Below are 18,244 nucleotides of genomic sequence, written 5' to 3' on the forward strand. Positions count from 1 at the left end.
CCTCTAATGTCCTCAGTTTGTTTCAGTTGCTACAAATAGTGTTCAAATTGCAAAAATAATTTGGCCTTCACAGTAGACGCAGGCAAAAGCCAACTGCTGCTCCCTCCCATAGCTTCCATGTTCTTCCTCATTAATGTTTGCCATCATGGCCACATTCTGATACTGCTCAGCTACTTGTGTCCTGGTTTTCACCTGTGAAATATTGGCAGTTATGTGATATCTTCTGTAAATAAGTTTAAATTCTTCTGCTTTGCTGCTCATGATAAAACAGGATAACTGGTGATTAGCAGTGCCAGAAGTCCAACAGATACGGGTTTCCTATATGACAATACTATGCTGCCTTTTAAAAATCCCAATCCGTTTGTAGAAAGGCAGTTGCGATTGCCTGAGAGAGCTTCTTTTGACATTAAAAACTGAATGTTTGCTCCTTGCTTGAAAAGTAAAACAGCCACAACTTTTGTAAACATTCTATCTTAAGTTAGATCTTACCTTTTCCACAAAATTTCTTTAAGGGATCTTCGTATATTTTGACGAATTTGGGAATTTGGCTGTGATTGACTGGCATTCACAGAAGATTTGGCCTGTGAAGTTGAAGATGTTGTGAGGGAAGAAGTAGAAGACACTACGGGTTTCCTAAGTGCACCAACCGTGCTAGACGGGGCAACTGGCCTTCTGGAAACAGAAGATGCACCATAGGATAGAGGTGAAGGCTTTGGTGTTGAAACATTACTAGACGTAGGTGGTCCACTTGAAGCTGATGATTTTTTAGGTATTACCCCCTTGAAACCTGCAGCAGAATATTTAATTGGGTGCTTAGTTCCTGAAGTACTGGCAACTGGGTGCTTAGTTCCTGAAGTACTGGCAACTGGGTGCTTAGTAACTGAAGTACTGGCAACTGGGTGCTTAGTTACTGATGTATTAGCAACTGGGTGCTTAGTTACTGGCGTATTAGTAACTGGGTGCTTAGTTACCAAAGTACTAGGAAATGCAGAGGGTTTCTTTTGAGGGAGATTTCTAGTTTGGGACGATATTTGTCTCTCAACTATGGAAGTTGATACAACAATTTTCTTGGATGCTGTAGAAGAATCCACTGATTTCTCTTCATTTTTCCGCTCTTCTTTTTGTGCTAGTAAAAAAAGAAGCACAAAATGTGATTTAAGTCCCCAAATGTGGCTCAAGAGTACATGCACATGATTTGCTCACTGATTTTGCATAGAAAAGGGAATCATTTTACAGTAAGAACAGGTACATTGCAACAACAGAATTATTTCACCTATGGATCATTTAGTTTTCAAAGTAAAAGTAGAGCCATCTTCAAAGATTGCACACATCAGGAAATTTTATAATAAGAGCCACACAACAGTAAGTATAAAGAAATTGATAACTAAAATCTAGTGTATTGTGTTAACTTCATCATTTCTTACTCCTTCTCTTCCAGAGTTGTAGGTATATACGACACTATCCAATAATAATAATAATAATAATTTTATTTCTTACCTGCCTCTCCTTATAGCTCAAGGTGGGCACAGTCAAAACACAAAAACATTTCACAAATTCTATAGTCTCATAGTTTTTACTCTCCAACATACAGGATTTGTGGGAGTGAAGGGAAAAGAGAGAACACACAATTGAAATAATTTAAATGTTCCCCATATTTTTTTTCTTTCTGTATTAAATATGACAAACAATCAGTGTCCTAACATGGGCAGGAAACAACTGATGAACCATTTTTCGCAACATCAGCCATATCTGCTCCCTAAGCAGATTCTGAAAAATGGGAGCTACCAACAAAAGTCCACCATGTCCACACTACCTATTCCTGCATCATGAATCCAGTAGGAGTTATGTTACTGTGGTCAGAAATATTTCTTCTAGAAATAGCAAAAGCCTTGAATGAGGATCATGAATTTGACAGGCCTTAACCCTTAAAAAGAAAGATGACTGAGATGCACATGTTGAATCCCATAGCTTTGCCAGAGAGATGGAGAACTCCATTAACAAATGAGTAGGGATAGAACCACGCATGAAATGAAAAATATTGCCATAGGTTAAATGCCTGTGTTTTGTTGTGTTTTATTATTCTGTAAACAGATTCAGGATTTTGTGCAAACCACCACCACCCATAATAAATCAGATATAATCATAATAAATCAGATATGAAAAATATTGCCATAGGTTAAATGCCTGCATTTTTGTTGTGTTTTATTATTCTGTAAACAGATTCAGGATTTTGTGCAAACCACCACCGCCCATAATAAATCAGATAATATAATATGAAACGTTTCTCCTCTTTGATGACATTTCCATTAACAATTTCAGGTGACATTTTAAAAAAGGATGTTGATACATGGACATACTACTTACAAGGAAATTCTAAGAACTTAGTTATCACAGTTATGTAAGTATGAGTTTTGAATTAATATTGTGCAAGACTGTTAGATGAGAAATCATGTTTAGTACAATGTACGCTTGTACTACCAGGTGAAATGGTTGAGTAGATGAGAGGATTTCAGAATCTACTGCTTTTCATTTGCAAGCAACATCTACATTCTCTCATTTACATAACCACCTCATCTAGTAACGCCAAATTACACTTAATAATGTGTTATAGTTAGCTTTCCAGTTGGCAATCTAATACAGGAACATGGGCTTTACTGATATTTTATTGTGTGTGTTGTTTATGTATTTGCTTTGCATAATGAAGTAATCAACCACAAGAGGAAAAAATGCCAGCCCACCTTCTCTTTTGCAATTTTGAAAAAGTAACAACAGAAAGGGGAATTTATTCCAATTCTCCATTTTGTAATTGTGCAGATATTACTTAGTACTGAAGTGTTTCAAATTTACTATCTTAACTTCAAAACCTCTAAAGAACTATTTTGCATTATCTCAAAATAATGCTTTTACCAGTTTTGTTTTATATATCTAGAATGCAATGGCACTGTATCAACATGTAACCTTAAGAATTTGCTAAATGCACATTTGTGCATGCCTCAAATAAAGATATCTGCACCTGAACTGGTCATGTGTTCATCTCTGTTATCTCCATTAGGTGCAAAAGCATTAAATAAGCAGGGCATGGTCATTTTGCAAGCATTTCTGTTATTGCATTTTTATTTGCTTCAGCAATCATAAAATAGGCTTTAGATCTAATCCCTGTCTAGAGACACATTCACACTGGTATTGTACATGTGAGGGATTACATGAAGGAAAAATGTTCTGCTTGTGTTTATAAAACAGCCATCATTGATATTGCATCCATTTGATATTGTTCTTGTTCAATGCTGGTTCTGATCCTAAACTAGAGTAGAATTTGTTTTCCAGCCTGCTGAAATATTAGAAAACCACCACAGGAAATTAGACATCAGTAAAAATAAAATAAAAAGATATGTAGTCATGATCTGCGATGATGAAATAATTATTTTCAACAGTGTGACTCAAACTGCTTCAATAAACATATGCTGTAATAACTCAGTTTTGTAAACAAAGTTGAAGGAAGATACTGCACTGGACCATTCTAGAATGAAGGTGGAAGATTGTATGAATGCCTACACCTACATACAAAATAGCACCCTATAAACAAAAAATCAGATAGGGAGAATGATCCAATTTGCATTCTTCATGACATGCCAAATTTTACATGATTTTGGTGAGGAATAGACAGTTATGTTAAAGCCAATGTATGTAAACCTGAGGTTGCAGTAGTACAAATAGAAAAAAAAAGATAATCTCGATGAAAACTAGTTTTAATGAATTGCAAGAAAATTGTCAAACTGTAACAATATCACCTTAATGTATGTTAATGGTGGTGGTGGTGGGGAGGTGAATCAAATGAACTGTGACTGCTTGTACAACTATAAAGCAAAAGGTTAAAGTTAACAAGCAGTCACAAAACAATTGTCCACTGTGAAACACATTTTTACATATTACAGCCCCTTGATAATGTAGCTACACATTAAGGAATCAAAGTAGAGCTAGTTGAAGCAAAGGCTGCATCCAGACACACGTACTGGGCAGCAAGCCTCGTAAACTCAAGATTCCATTTCAAGTAAATATGCAAAAGGCTGCAGTGGGGAAAAGTGCATATGATTTCTATAATTTGATTTCTCTACAACTTAATATCAATCTTTATATTTTTCAGTTCACTATCAACATGTCATACACCTATGAGACTTGAGTTTGAAATATCAGAGATTTGGTTTTATATTTGCCGTTAATGTATATTAAGCCTTGTGTGGTGATTAAAAGGTTCAGGCAAATTTGGAAATCTAAATTTTTTAAGAGAAAATGTGAATTAGCACGTATCCCCCAGGCCACTACTAGAAAACAAGTGAACTACAGAGAAAAATCAAAAGCTTCACAATGTACCACTTATAGTATCTTGGGATGGTCCTTAAAGAGAGCGGTAAAACTTTCAGAAATATTGACTTATTCCCTTCTTCCCCAACATCAAATTTCTGTGAAATGCATTTTGTTGCATTTCTTTTTCTGCTGGCATAGATTGAGTATAGAATCATAGAATCAAAGAGTTGGAAGAGACCTCATGGGCCATCCAGTCCAACCCCCTGCCAAGAAGCAGGAATATTGCATTCAAATCACCCCTGACAGATGGCCATCCAGCATAAATCTCAACTCCGCTAATGTTCTCAGTTGCAATTTTATCATTCTAACCTCTATATGGTAAAATATTATTTCAGAAATTCCTGCTCGATCTTTTGCCATAATAACAATTGTGTATGGCTAAGACTGAGACATTACAAACCGTGGCTATAGCTACCTTACATCCTTGCACACAACTGAGACATCTTAAGATGCCAGACATAATTAGTTCATGGTCACTGCCAGTGATAAACTGATAAGATTGCTCCCCACTTAAATAGCCATTGAACCTTACTGCCACTACTGACTGACCACTACAATGTGTGGTCAGTCAGGCTTGCTGATTATTGATGTTGCTAACTCTGCTGGAATAAATGTGTCTAAGGTCAGTGAGAAAGCTAGTGTGGTATAGAGGTTTACACACTGGACTAGGACTCCAGAAGACCAGGGTTTGAATACCTGCTCCATCATGGAAATCCACAGGATGGTTTTGGGCAAGTCAAACTCAGCTCCAGGAGGCAAAGAAAAAAAAACCCTAGAACACTTATTGCAAAGAAGATCTGACGACGGGTTTGCCTGAGGTTCAGGATAAATTGAAAATAACTTGAATATGCTAAACAACATAAGGCACAATATCTGACTAAACGTTTGATGCTGGTTTGGCATATTGGTTAGTGGGCCCAAAGACCCATACACCATTCACTAATATAAAGTTATTAGAAATCCAGGTTTTATTTCTAGATACAAATACTGTCTCAAATGTCATTTTATGTTTGCTTATTTATAGAATTATTGAATCCGAGTTGGAAGAGACCACAAGGGCTATCCAGTTCAACCACATGCTATACAGGAATACACAGTCAAAGCACTCTTAATGATCACTATATCCTTGGGTTTCATACAGAGGTTCTGGTAACCGGTAAGTCAATACTCATTCAATAAGTCAACTTTAGATGGGACTAATAATGAGATTCAGCACACTATTTCAATACAGCAATGTATTGCCATGGTTATATTATACATCCAACTGTTGTAATCATTATATTCGGTAAAGCTTAGCTTATTAGCTGATTCATAACCGCCCTGAGTCACCTTCATTCAATGCCGTCCTGAGTCGCCTTCGAGCTGATATGGGCGGGATAGAAACAGTGTAAGTAAATAAATAAATAACAAATCACTTCTCAGCCTTCTGCACATAATTCTCCAACATGTTTAGCAAATCTGCTCAGCACAGTTACAACATGCCTTTTGGTAGAAGCACTTAAATTTTCTTTCCTCGTTTCTCTTCCCGTTAACAATCTAACAATTGTTCTCCCTGCTGGAATTGTTGGAGGTTGTTTTTTTAAAAAATCTAATCAAAGCACTAGCCATTTTCTGAATTCCCTTGGCTTCCAAATCTCCTGGTTCTGACTATGCCTTTCGAGAAATGTAGTTACATCACCAGGTTATAATCATGGCTCATTTTGGAATAAATTGATTCAGTAGTAATTTAGAGTAAATACAGAAAGAAATGGGTGCCACCTTATCGTGGTGGGGGGCTTAACTACTCCAAGGATGCTGAGAGCTGTGCTGGCAGTAGTGTAACTACCAGCAGGTCCAACCCAAACCAGAGTGGTCTCAGCTGAGGAGTGGAACCAAGAGCACCTGACCCATTAGCACTATGGAGAAGCAAACAAAAAAAACAAAGTCTACACTGTCTCAGTCGACGCCCAGCATAAAAAGGACCACAGTGGATGCTGCTGATGCTGGACATCCATTGACAAGTGGGCTACAGAATCAAAATACAAATGTACAATCACATAAATGGCAGAAATAAAAAAATCGAACTGCCAAGGCTCTGGCATAAACCAGTACAGGTGGTCCCAGTGGTCATCAGCACACTGGGTGCAGTGCCAAAAGCTGGCATTTGGAAACAATAAACATTGACAAAATAATGATCTGTCAACTGCAAAAGGCCACCTTACTTGGATCTGCGCACATCATTCAAAAATACATCAGTCCTAGACACTTGGGAAGTGTTCAACTTGTGATTTTGCGATACGAAATCCAGCATATAGATCTCATTTGCTGCGACATACTGTGTTCTTGAGTCAGTAAAATAATTAGTGGTAGTAGTAGTTACCCACCCATCAGTAAGATGAACACAAACCATGTTTTGATTTAGTTCGTATTTCCAAACTTGATACAGAGATAGTCTATGCAGAAGTCCAAGCTTGAGGCTATCAGATCATACACTACCATCTTTAGGTCCTCCCATTCTAGGAACGGGCACAGCTGGCACATCAGCTGAAGCTGGTAGTAAGTACTTTTGATCATTGCAGCTACTTGGGCTGACATTTGGAAAGACAGATCCAGGAGCACTCCCAAGCTGCAAACAGTCATTCAGGGGATGTGTAACCGTAATTTATATTCTGCCTTTCTCCCCATGGGGACTCCAGGTGGCTAACAATGCCACACTTTAGTCAAATTTAAAAAGTGAAACACAAAATTAAAAAAAAAAGTACAGTGCAGCAAAAACCACATTAAAATATAATAAATATACTTAAAAGAGCATTTGAAATTCACAGTTCCCCTTCCAACTCCCCAATCCCACCTACAACCTCCCCAAAGCCTGCCCCTTTGCAAGGATTGGGCCATCCAGGTCTCCCTTGGAAGGGAGTTCCACTTTGGGAGCAGCCACCGAAAAGGTCCTCTTTTCCCATGTTCCCACCAAATGCACTTGAGCATGCAGTGGGACAGAGAGAAGGCCCTCCTCAGTAGATCGTAGATGTTTACCAGGTTCATAGAAAGAGATGTGGTCCTTCAGATAACCTGGACTGGAGCCATATAGGGCTTCGTAGGTCAAAACCAGCACTTTGAATTGTGCCCGGAAAAGTGTTGGCAGCCAATGGAGCTGTTGAAACAGAAGAGTTGTACGCTTGCTGTAGCCAGCCCCAATTAGCAGTCTGGCTGCTACTCTTTGAAGTTTTTGAGCACTTTTCAAAGACAGCCCTATGTAGAGTGCATTACAGTAGTCCAATCGGGATGTAACCAAGCATGTACCATGGGAGACATGCTTTATAATGTGACGCATTTAGCAAACAGTGGCTATACATTTAAATATTTTGAAAAGCCAATTTGGATTTTTTAAAAAATCAACTTTCTATTCCTTCTTGTGAAAATATTAGATCTAGATTTGTGTGGAGAATAGTCGACAAATTTTCGAGGGACATCCACATTCCATATTGCACTAATAAATCTCAGGCCCAAGCAAATGTTTATTTAAAAAAATCAGTCAAGAGAGAGAACGCGTTCATTGTATTTTTAGAACACTTTGTTCTTTGAAAGGGACTGTTTTAACGCGTGCAGATTTTGTGCTTTTTCAATTGACCTAATAACTAATATCATAACCCAGCTACTTCACTGTTTGTGCAGGAGGTGGGGGTTTTCTACAGAATCCCACTGAAAACAAAATTCAGATCTGTGAATTATATGGACTGTTCTAGGATATGTTCTATATAGCAATCAATGAAGGAACCAATGACTCAGAAATCTTTTTTTTTTTTTTGCTTTATACACACAAACAGTTCCCCTTCCAACATTCTCAATAGTGAAAGGCCTCCAGGGGCTTCTTCGTTGTTTCAGAAATAAGACACCAAATAGTTTCACACGACATGGTGTTTCTGCAAGCTAAATTTTCCTTTGGTAAAAGTGATTCCTTTTCAACCTGAACATCAACAGGATTGAGCTTTGCATTGCTTTTCCATTTAAGCAGCTGAAGGAATAAGATACACAATACCTGTAAATGTTACTGTACATAATGAAAATGAGAGTACAGTTTTTAACCAGCCAACCGATTATGTGAAAAAGATCAATTTTAGTTATGGCAACTGAAAAATTCAGAAGAGACACGGTATGACAGAGAAATGTCCTTGCTTAAGTAAATAAAATCTAATTTTGATTTGATCATCAAAAGCAGCCTTCCCAAGTTATCAATGTTGACTTTTTTTGCATTCATATACACCATGAGGTCACGAAGAGTCGGAGACGACTGAACGAATGAACAACAATATACCTTACACACATAGCCTGAAGATAATTTTATATACAATATTTTTGTACATAAAACAAAGCTTGTGTATATTGAACCAACAGAAGGCAAAGACCAGACACTACTTCTGTGTATCATCTCAGCCACTCATGTAGATGATTTCAGTATTCTGGATAAAGTATTCTGGATAAAGCAATAGATCCATAAGATCTTTTTTGCTTCAGTGTGCCTTGGAAATTCAAATGTGTTACTTCTTTAGAAGAGTGTTTGTTGCAAGCAGTTTTTAATTGCCTGACATAGAGCTGAATGAAATTAAACTGGATTGGACCTTTAACCTATCTAGTCCCATGGGTGTGAGGTGACTAAAAGCCCATGGCAGGAAATGTTTTCTTCTTAAAATTTCAAGAAACATCAACAGCCTGATTTAGGTAATATTAGTTAAAAGAGATAAAAAGAGAAGTGTGAAGCCAAACATGGGAGAAATGAGACTTGACCAGACACTACTTCTGTGTATCAAATCCCAATGAGAAATGTGTTTTTCCCTAACAGGGGGTGGCAGATTCTTGTGTGGTTGGCTTTTCTGCACTCTCCTGCACTGTACCTGTGCCCTGCACAGCAAGAGTGAATCCTCATCAATAGTGGTGCTGGGACACAAACAACACTCCCCATTACCAGCATACACACACAGAGGACAAAAACAGAGCAGAAGAAAAAGCAGGCACTACCTTTAGGCACCAAGTACGCTTCTTTTAAAGCCAAAACAGATGAGGTCTCACATTACTTCTACTCATGTTGTGCTCCTTTCAGAAAGGGAGGTGGGGTGGGGGTTTCGGGAAACAGTCGCAATAGCAGACCAGCAGCCCAAAGCAGGTAGTACAAAGAGCAGTTGCAGGAAACTTTGCAGGCAGGAAGTTTTGAAGGGGAGAAGGAAGCTCCAATATTTGATGGCACCTGCCAAGCTCAAGCTCACTGTTGCCTGTCTCTTCCAAAGGCTAAGCATGTAAATGTGTCCTACAAGTAGATCGGGAGGAATGACTCATCCTAAAAGAGGATTTCTACTTTCATCTCCTTTTTCTGAAAAATGGGGAGGGGGCTTTAGGAATTTGCTTGCAACATTGAAGAATTTAGACGTGTATACACAAAAGAACAAACGACTCAAGTATATACTATATAAAAACAACTGAATAGCTCATGTTTGTTTTCAATAACTGTTAAAATGCTGCCAATGGATTCATGGATAGCTGCCAATGGCCCATTAGGTAAATCTCAGAAAGGTTATTATTGCTAAGTAGTACCCAAATACAGGGAAGCCGTATTTTCAGATCTGTTTCCCTATTCACAGAATAACCTAGTTATCTAGAAGTAAAATAAACCAACTAAGCTTTAAAAAAAACACCAACGGGATTTCCTTGTTGAGCACTCACTCAAATATATGGTCTAGAAAACTGTAGTGCTCATCACAAGTAATAACTTAGAAATCATAAAATTTTCTGTAAACACTGACTTCTAGAAAATGTTTTATAATAAAAACAGAGCACATTTTTGGGTAAGGAATTACTCTATGCTTCTTGCAAGAGATAGGCTTTTTTTTGTCTGCATAAAGCATTTAGAGTGTACTACAATTCCAGCTGAAACTGTTACGGTAAACCTGTAGTTGACAGTAGAGAACACATTTTTGTCTGCAATGTTAATCAGAGTTGGAGTTTTGGCCACAGCAATAGTAAAAAGAGAAAAAGGAGTGCTGTCTTGCACTTTTGCATAGCAGTCTTTAGAGATTCTCCAGGAAGGGGTGTGGAAATATTTGTTACTAATGGTGTATGTGACATTAGAGTTGAATGTCCATTATCACTCTTGATCTCTGGAATATAGCAAATGGTAACCTAGTGGTAGCCGAAAAGCAAGGAGGAGCCGAGGAGCCTTCTAATCAAGGTGAAAGAAGAGAGCGCAAAAGCTGAGTTGCAGCTAAACATAAAAAAAACCAAGATTATGGCAACAAGAATGATTAACAACTGGAAAATAGAGGGAGAAAATGTGGAGGCTGTGACAGACTTTGTATTTCTAGGTGCAAAGATTACTGCAGATGCAGACTGTGGCCAGGAAATCAGAAGACGCTTACTTCTTGGGAGGAGAGCAATGTCCAATCTCGATAAAATAGTAAAGAGTAGATGCATCACACTGGCAACAAAGATCCGCATAGTCAAAGCCATGGTATTCCCTATAGTAACCTACGGATGTGAGAGCTGGACCTTAGGGAAGGCTGAGCGAAGGAAGATAGATGCTTTTGGACTGTGGTGTTGGAGGAAAGTTCTGAGAGTGCCTTGGACTGAGAGAAGATCCAACCAGTCCATCCTCCAGGAAATAAAGCCCGATTGCTCATTTGAGGGAAGGATACTAGAGACAAAGTTGAAGTACTTTGGCCACATCATGAGGAGACAGCAAAGCCTAAAGACAATTATGCCGGGGAAAGTGGAAGGTAAAAGGAAGAGGGGCCGACCAAGGGCAAGATGGATGGATGGCATCCTTGAAGTGACTGGACTGACCTTGAAGGAGCTGGGGGTGGTGACGGCCGACAGGGAGCTCTGGTGTGGGCTGGTCCATGAGGTCACGAAGAGTCGGAGATGACTGAACAACAACAACAACCAAGTGATCTATCCAATGAAGTCTGATCATACCTTTTTGGGTACAAACAGAAACACAGCTAAGACTATCTAGAGATAAGATAACCCACATGGTATAGTGAATGGAATGAGCTCTTAATTATGACCACGGACACCGCCTGGGTAACCTTGGCCTAATCTTACCCTGAGCTTCACAGGAAGGTTTAAAAGCCTCTTGGAACAAATAATGCAAAGGAAACCCCATGACAGGTACACCTTAGGATTGCCGTAAACCCAAAAATGACTTCAGGGCTCACCTCCACCACTGGAGACATTACAGTGGACTTAAACAAATCCAGGCAGTTTTTATGTCATTCCTGATCCCTCTTCAAGACTGGCCCATAATATAGGCAAGAATATGTTGGCATTTTTGCCTGTGCAAGAAACAATTTATAGAATTGACAAAAGGCATGGAATTTTGTTCAAAGAACAGCCACACTAAGTGCTGCAGCCAAATGTTACCCTATACTGTCTTTAAAAAGCCCATCAGCTCTCCGGTATTTTCTACATCATTCTTGAGCTTAATGGTGTTAAAACTAAGCTCTCCTGCTGCAACAGCTCCACTTGCTGCCAACTTGTTTCTGGGCACAAAGTGCTGCTTTTGACCTATAAAGCCCTATATGGCTTTACAGAACACACATTTGGGGGGGGGGGGGGATATATTTTTTCAGACGTGGATACATGAAACTGTGGGCATCGGTCCTGTGGACACACAGATCACACTTAAATATGTTTTAGTAAACTTATTAACATGTGAAGAAATCTTGCCAATGAGATGTACACAATCTTCCATTCTCCTCATTATGTGGTCTAAGTTTGCATTTTAGTACTGCTTTATTTAGCCATTTAATTCCTTGAACTTAATGAATTCATCCTAACTATGGTTAGTTTCAGCCACCAAAATGGTTTAACTAATCATAGTTAACACCCAGTTCTGGGAACATATAATGCAGTGGTTCTCAACCGGTGGGTCCCCAGGTATTTAGCCTACAGGATTTCTGGGAGTTGAAAGCCAAAATATCTGGGGGCCCACAGGTGGAGAACCACTGATATAATGGAAGGTATGGTTAATCTGATGTAGAAGCTGCATGTAAGTATGAAGGGGGAGAATGAGCATACAAAGTTCAGAATGTGTGTAGGGCCAGGATTGTTAGTGTCTTGCACAACTTAAGGCCCAGAGGCTTGATGCAGCCTGCAAAGGATTTCCCTGCAGCCCATAGAAGGCAGGCAGAGGAAGGGCCGATTTGACCCTTCACAGGTTTCATGCTGTTCCAGAGGCTGGCAAACTGGCAAGCCTTCCCCTTCTTCTTCGGCCTTTACTTGGAAAGTGAGGTGCTAAAAACCAATCTGCCATCAGAAGAGGTTTCACATATTTTAATTTTTGCCCCTCACTACTGACAATTCATGCAGACCTGTGCTAAACCATAACTTAAGTGTGCCTTCTACACGCAAAATGTATTTAGTCATAATTCAGAACGATCAGTTATAAAGGTAAATAATCACAATAGCACTGACATCTATTAAGGCTGAGGGGAAATGCCCACTAGATTTATCCTGTTATTTAAGACAGAATTTTATTTAAAATTGAAAGCCACACCTTTGTAATTTGTAAAAGCAACCAAGTTCCTTTTATGCAGCGATGTTTTTGAGTCTGTATGGAGTAGGTCACTGTCATTAGCTGTGTCTGGTTTCAAATGTGAGCTTGTGGCCATCAGGCAGGAAAAGGTTATTTCTGTTCTGCCAACTGTTTCCACAGTGGCAAGAATGTTGTATGTTGGTAGCCCATGCCAACAAAACACCCAGTGACAGTGGCGCTTCTTATTCATAGTGCAGTGCTTTCATCTGATCACGGCATTACCAACCACTCACATGGGGATGGTGTATAGAAAAAACGACTTTTTTTATTATAGGAATAACTAGTTTGCTGAAGTGTCAAATAGAAACATAACAGGATTGTAATCCTGCTTGTTGCACCTACTGCATTAATTTTGTTGAAACTGCAGCCATGATATAATGTACGAAACAAAGTAAACAAGCCATATGAGTGGCTTAAAGAGCTAGGCACATTTAGCCTGCAGAAGAGAAGGCTGAGAGAAGGCATGATAGCCATGTATAATAAATATGTGAGAAGTCATAGGGAGGAGGGAGCAGGTTTGTTTACTGCTGCCATGGAGACTAGGACATGGAGCAGACTTCAAACTACAGGAAAGGAGATTCCACCTGAACATGAGGAAGAACTTGCTAACAGCGAGCTGTTCCAACAGTGGAACTCTCTGCTCTAGAGTGTGGTGGAGGCTCCATCTTTGGAGGCTTTTAAACAGAGGCTGAATAAGTCATCTGTCGGGGTACTTTGAATGCGTTTTTCCTGCTTCTTGGAAGGGGATGGTTTGGATGACCCACGAGATCTCTTCCAACTCCATGATCCTAAAACCTGTAAGAGCTGTTTATATGAAGAACCACCTTTAAAAAGTAGTAATTCATGCAAGAACACGAAAAGATATTGACAGGTTTGTCTATTAACAGGCATACAGGGAATTTATTAGGTTGTTTAATAGAGATGCTTCTATTAGTGCAGGAGGCCTCATTAGTTTTGTAATATAGGATACAGAATAAATTTTAACAAGACATCATGCACAAACCATGGCATACTATGTTAAAATGTTACTATTATGTACAAGTCCTTTACTGCTTTTTTTCATTTGATAGGATATCTCTTTAGGTGATCAATTCCTTGACAACTTTGGAGGCTTTTGCTACAAATGCTGTATTATACAAGGCTCTTGCACGTCATATTGTACGACGTGCAACTGCCAATTAATGTTTTCCCTAGGAATTTCCAGGTCCCCTAAGTATGATTCTGAGTCACCCAAGAGTACTCCCCCAGGCAGGAATTAAGTTTGCTTGCAATACTTTTAGAGCACACAATCCCGAATGTGTACTTCTATTATGGCAGAAGGACATATTGCAAATTGGCTAAACGTAGAAGGGTACACGCTCCCCTTTAATTGGAAATGGGTCACCAAAGTTATATGATCACTTCTCATGCTCTTGGAATTAGACAAGGCAGTAAGGATAAAGTCAAAGGAGGCAGATACAAAAACGTGTTCAGCTTCCAAGTCTTATTTCAGCTTCATTTTATCTCAAGAATAAGACTAGAAAATGCCAATGCTGAATATTGTGATCACACCCCCAATTCTCATTTGAAAACCCAGACAGGCTCACCAATTTTACTCTACTTTGTAACCTCTCACACAGGGAAATTTCCGTAACTGTTCCTAAGAAAAGACAAACATTTTTAGGAGCTAAAGGTGCAGAGGAAGAACTTGATAAAAGTCCTGTATCTGGCTACTGCTAGGTCAAAGTTGAAGAACATCTTCACTTACTACTGTCACAGCTTTGGTAAGTCCCTAATTAAATATGGGCACCGGCCGTTTATCATAAAAACTTCCTATTTTGCAGTGACAGCATTGATATGTCATTGTATAACAGTATTTTGATGGATATATGAGGTCAATGAAACATTAACTTTTGCAGAAGGAATACAGGCATCCCTACAGGAACAACCATCCCCCACCACCACTACTTTAAAACCTATTATGGATATGTTTTAAGCATCTCTGAAATCCTTAAAAGTCCCATCCATAATACAGAAGATGGGCTTGATTTCATAGCAGGATGGGTAATTTAAAGTCGCAAAACTTTCTCCTTCTGAACAATTTTATACAGCCGATAGAAAGATACTGTAGATATCTACAAGATTACTTACCACAACCTGTAGCTCTTCAAGTGTTGCCTCTGCATGGTCTTACTGCTGGAAGATGCATGCAACACTGCAGAGCCTCAGTACTTCTAAATAAGCATGCTTGAAAGGCATTCTAGCAGCCGCCTGTGCCCTGAGTATTTGCTTTAGATGTATCACCAAATTCTGACTCAGCTCATCTGTCAGCAGTAGGGGAAAGAAAGATCTTCCTATGCTTTTAAATCTACATAACTAACTACTCATTCTGTTTGCATTAATGAACTGGACTACTACTTCTTATCATCTTCGGTACTCTTCTTTGAAAATGTAACTAAATAGCTTACCCACTTTTTAAACTAGCCATCAAAGCATGGTTTGCCTTAAACCTTGATTCTGATCATACAGTCAAGATCTATCTATGTGTTTGAATTTCCTTATAAGACTAAAATGAGTATGACAATTGGGAATACATGCTTAATTCAAGTTGCCTACGGTCACTTCTTGGTTCTGAATAGGTTCACTTGTATTCACCGTCACCTGGAATGAATATATACCTCACACAGCTACCGCTAGCTACCCAGAATTTCTATTTACATGATATACACTAAACTGACAACAAATGTGGCTTCTCTATTCTTTTGTACCATGATGCTAGGGAAGCAAGTTTTTTTTCCACTTTTATAGCAGTGCATAAAAGCAGACAGAAGCCACAGATTTGTCTGAGCGTTTGCTACAGCAAACCTAAAATGTTTCTGGAATGTTTCCCTCAGTTTTCAATGCATCTGAAGGAACATAAAATGTTGTGTGATTCGTTTTTACCACAAATATGTAATTGGTGAATTACAAGAAGCAGAGGAGAACACCCACTTCTCCAGCTGGTTTTTCTTCCTCTGAATCATCCAAGGTGACACCAAGTAAAATGGGACATCAAACTGCAATGCCCCGATTGCTGCAGAACAATGAAAACTAGCATGTCTTCCTTGGACATTGAGAATTTCAGCATTTGGTCTGTGGGAAGAAATGCCTACATACACTTCCCTCCCAAAACAAATGAACTTAGAAGCTGCCCGTGAAATGTGTGGTGCAGCCCACCGCTTAAGTCTTCTTGGGATACGACTTGAAATTGTAGCTTTGCAGAAGCCATCTTCAGCTCCCATCCACTGCTTTCAGGCACAGCCAGAAGCCACCACAGTAGTCTAGATCTGTTCCTTTGCATCTAGCACTGGAGGAAACATGGAGACAGCAGCATGGAGAATCCCTTTCATTTGAAGGAGGGGGGGAGGAAGAGTTTTGATTAATCATTCATCTGAAGAAAGCGATGACGTAAAACACTAAACAGCATCACACAGAAAACATTAATTTGTCAATTATCCTTAATTCCAGTGAAAACTTGGGAAGTGAGACACATAGCGACATCACTCCGCTGCCTCCATTTTGATAGAGGTCTTGTCCAGATGAGAACTTGCCTCTGTTAATTTCCCCAGCGGAACTTTTAATAACCATGTATCTAATTACAAACTAAAATTTGATATATCAGACTTATGTCTAGTTTCATGTATCTGTCCCATAGTATGATTCCACATGCACTTTAAGATACAGAACATTAAGAGTTCCATTGAAAAAAGAACAAAGGTCATTAGAAACTCCTTTTCCATTATTACTTCTTGACTTAAAAACTCTCATCTAAAGACCTGTGTGATTAGAAAACTGATATGCCATGCTTCAACTTGAAGTTCTTTGATTTCTGAAGAAATGCAATTTATATGTTCTCTCTTTTTGTACTGATAGACAGAGCAATAATTTCTCAGAACACGCCTTTATAGTCAGGCTACATTCTGAGAACATGGTTGGTCTCTTGCTTTTCTCCCTGGCTATCCAAGTAAAGTGCCTTCTTTACTTTTGGTTCTTTCAAAGGTCGTGCAAGGCAGCCCTTTGACATTACAAGAGGTAGTCATCAGTGGAGCAAGGCTGGAACACCTAGATTCTGTGCATGTGTCTATAGGTGGGTATTTTCTATCCTGGTTATGCAACCAATAGATTCCCTTGAATTTAGGCCCATTCAAATATTATGGAGAGTTGAGGAACTTGTAACCCTCTGGACCAGGAGCAGGGAATGCGATTTGTGGATCACGTGTCGCCGCTGGAACCCTTTTGTGTAGTCCTTAGTATTTCCCCAAGACATTTCCAACAGCATAGCCCGAAATCATGGTTTTAGTCACCAAATTGTCCTCCCATGCTCCATGACATCATCTAGGCCAAGCGAACACGCAAACAAAAAAATTCCCACCCCTTAAGAAAATAATACAAGTGGTGTCATGTCACTTCTGGTTTTAGCACAGCTAACCCAATAGCGAAAGTAATGTCTCATACCCATGGCAGATGTCAATTCCTGCTCTAGATTTATGTTTCACTACAAAGCCTATTATCCCTGCAACTGTATGTGCAGGCTTGGACAGATTCAAGATGGAGTACAACATTATATTGAGAGTTGCAGGATCTCCCATTCCTGCTGAAAAGCAAAACATTTGAACAAGGCTTACTGTGTCTTTTACAGAAAAGTAACAAAATTAGAAGCGTAAGATAAAATAACGCTGCATAGTCCTAGACTTTCCCAAAGAAAGCCTGCACGTTGTTCACCGTGACAAAGTCATTTGCAACAGCCCATTATTTTTATTTTTCAAGGAGGCAATCTAGGAATGGTCCTTAACTTGGAAGTAGCAAAGGCCATTCATTTTACTGAATCCAGGGCACCATCAAATGTATGCCATCCCCACCACCTTTGAAACATTAATTTTAGAAAAAAGAACAACATTCTTAAGATTCCCCCCCCCCCCCCCCCATTTTTCCTGCTTCTCTGGCAGTCTTGCCCCTGGGTACAGAGGAGGATCTGCCAGGAAGAGGGACAGCTCTGCCAGCCCCCACCATTTTGTTCTCAGGCAGTCTGGCTGGGCTAAGCACCACTTCCAGCTTCTGATGCCTCCCCAATAAGCCCACAGACTCTATATGCCCATTTGTGGAGGGGGGGGGGGGCAGAAGTGGCGCTTACCTCAGCTGGACTGGGGAACTGATAGTCATTCCTTCTCCTCTACCCAAGGTAAATGAACCCCCCCCCCCGTTTCAGTGACTCCAACTCCCATGAATCTAAAGTGCCATCAACTGCATGGCACCCAATTTTTGGATTTCTTAAAATGGGGAAACGTGTGCCTTATAATCAATGAA

The 18,244-nt window shown here is 39.4% G+C and overlaps 1 protein-coding gene across 5 annotated transcripts in view; it reads right to left on the reverse strand.

Annotated features, from left to right (window-relative positions):
- The window catches only part of DIDO1 (death inducer-obliterator 1), a 66,419-nt gene that overhangs the window by 17,664 nt on the left and 30,511 nt on the right, over nt 1-18,244 (reverse strand). For 4 of the 5 annotated variants that reach the window (XM_060771967.2, XM_060771968.2, XM_060771966.2 and 1 more), the window contains one exon: nt 490-1,126. In XM_060771967.2, coding sequence (XP_060627950.2) covers nt 490-1,126 — 637 coding nt within the window. Of the gene's footprint in view, nt 1-489; nt 1,127-13,794; nt 16,284-18,244 lie in introns of those variants that run through there. The other variant, XM_060771971.2, reaches the window with a different exon arrangement.

This window comes from Anolis sagrei, chromosome 4 (genome assembly GCF_037176765.1).
Source record: "Anolis sagrei isolate rAnoSag1 chromosome 4, rAnoSag1.mat, whole genome shotgun sequence".
NCBI lineage: Eukaryota > Metazoa > Chordata > Lepidosauria > Squamata > Dactyloidae > Anolis > Anolis sagrei.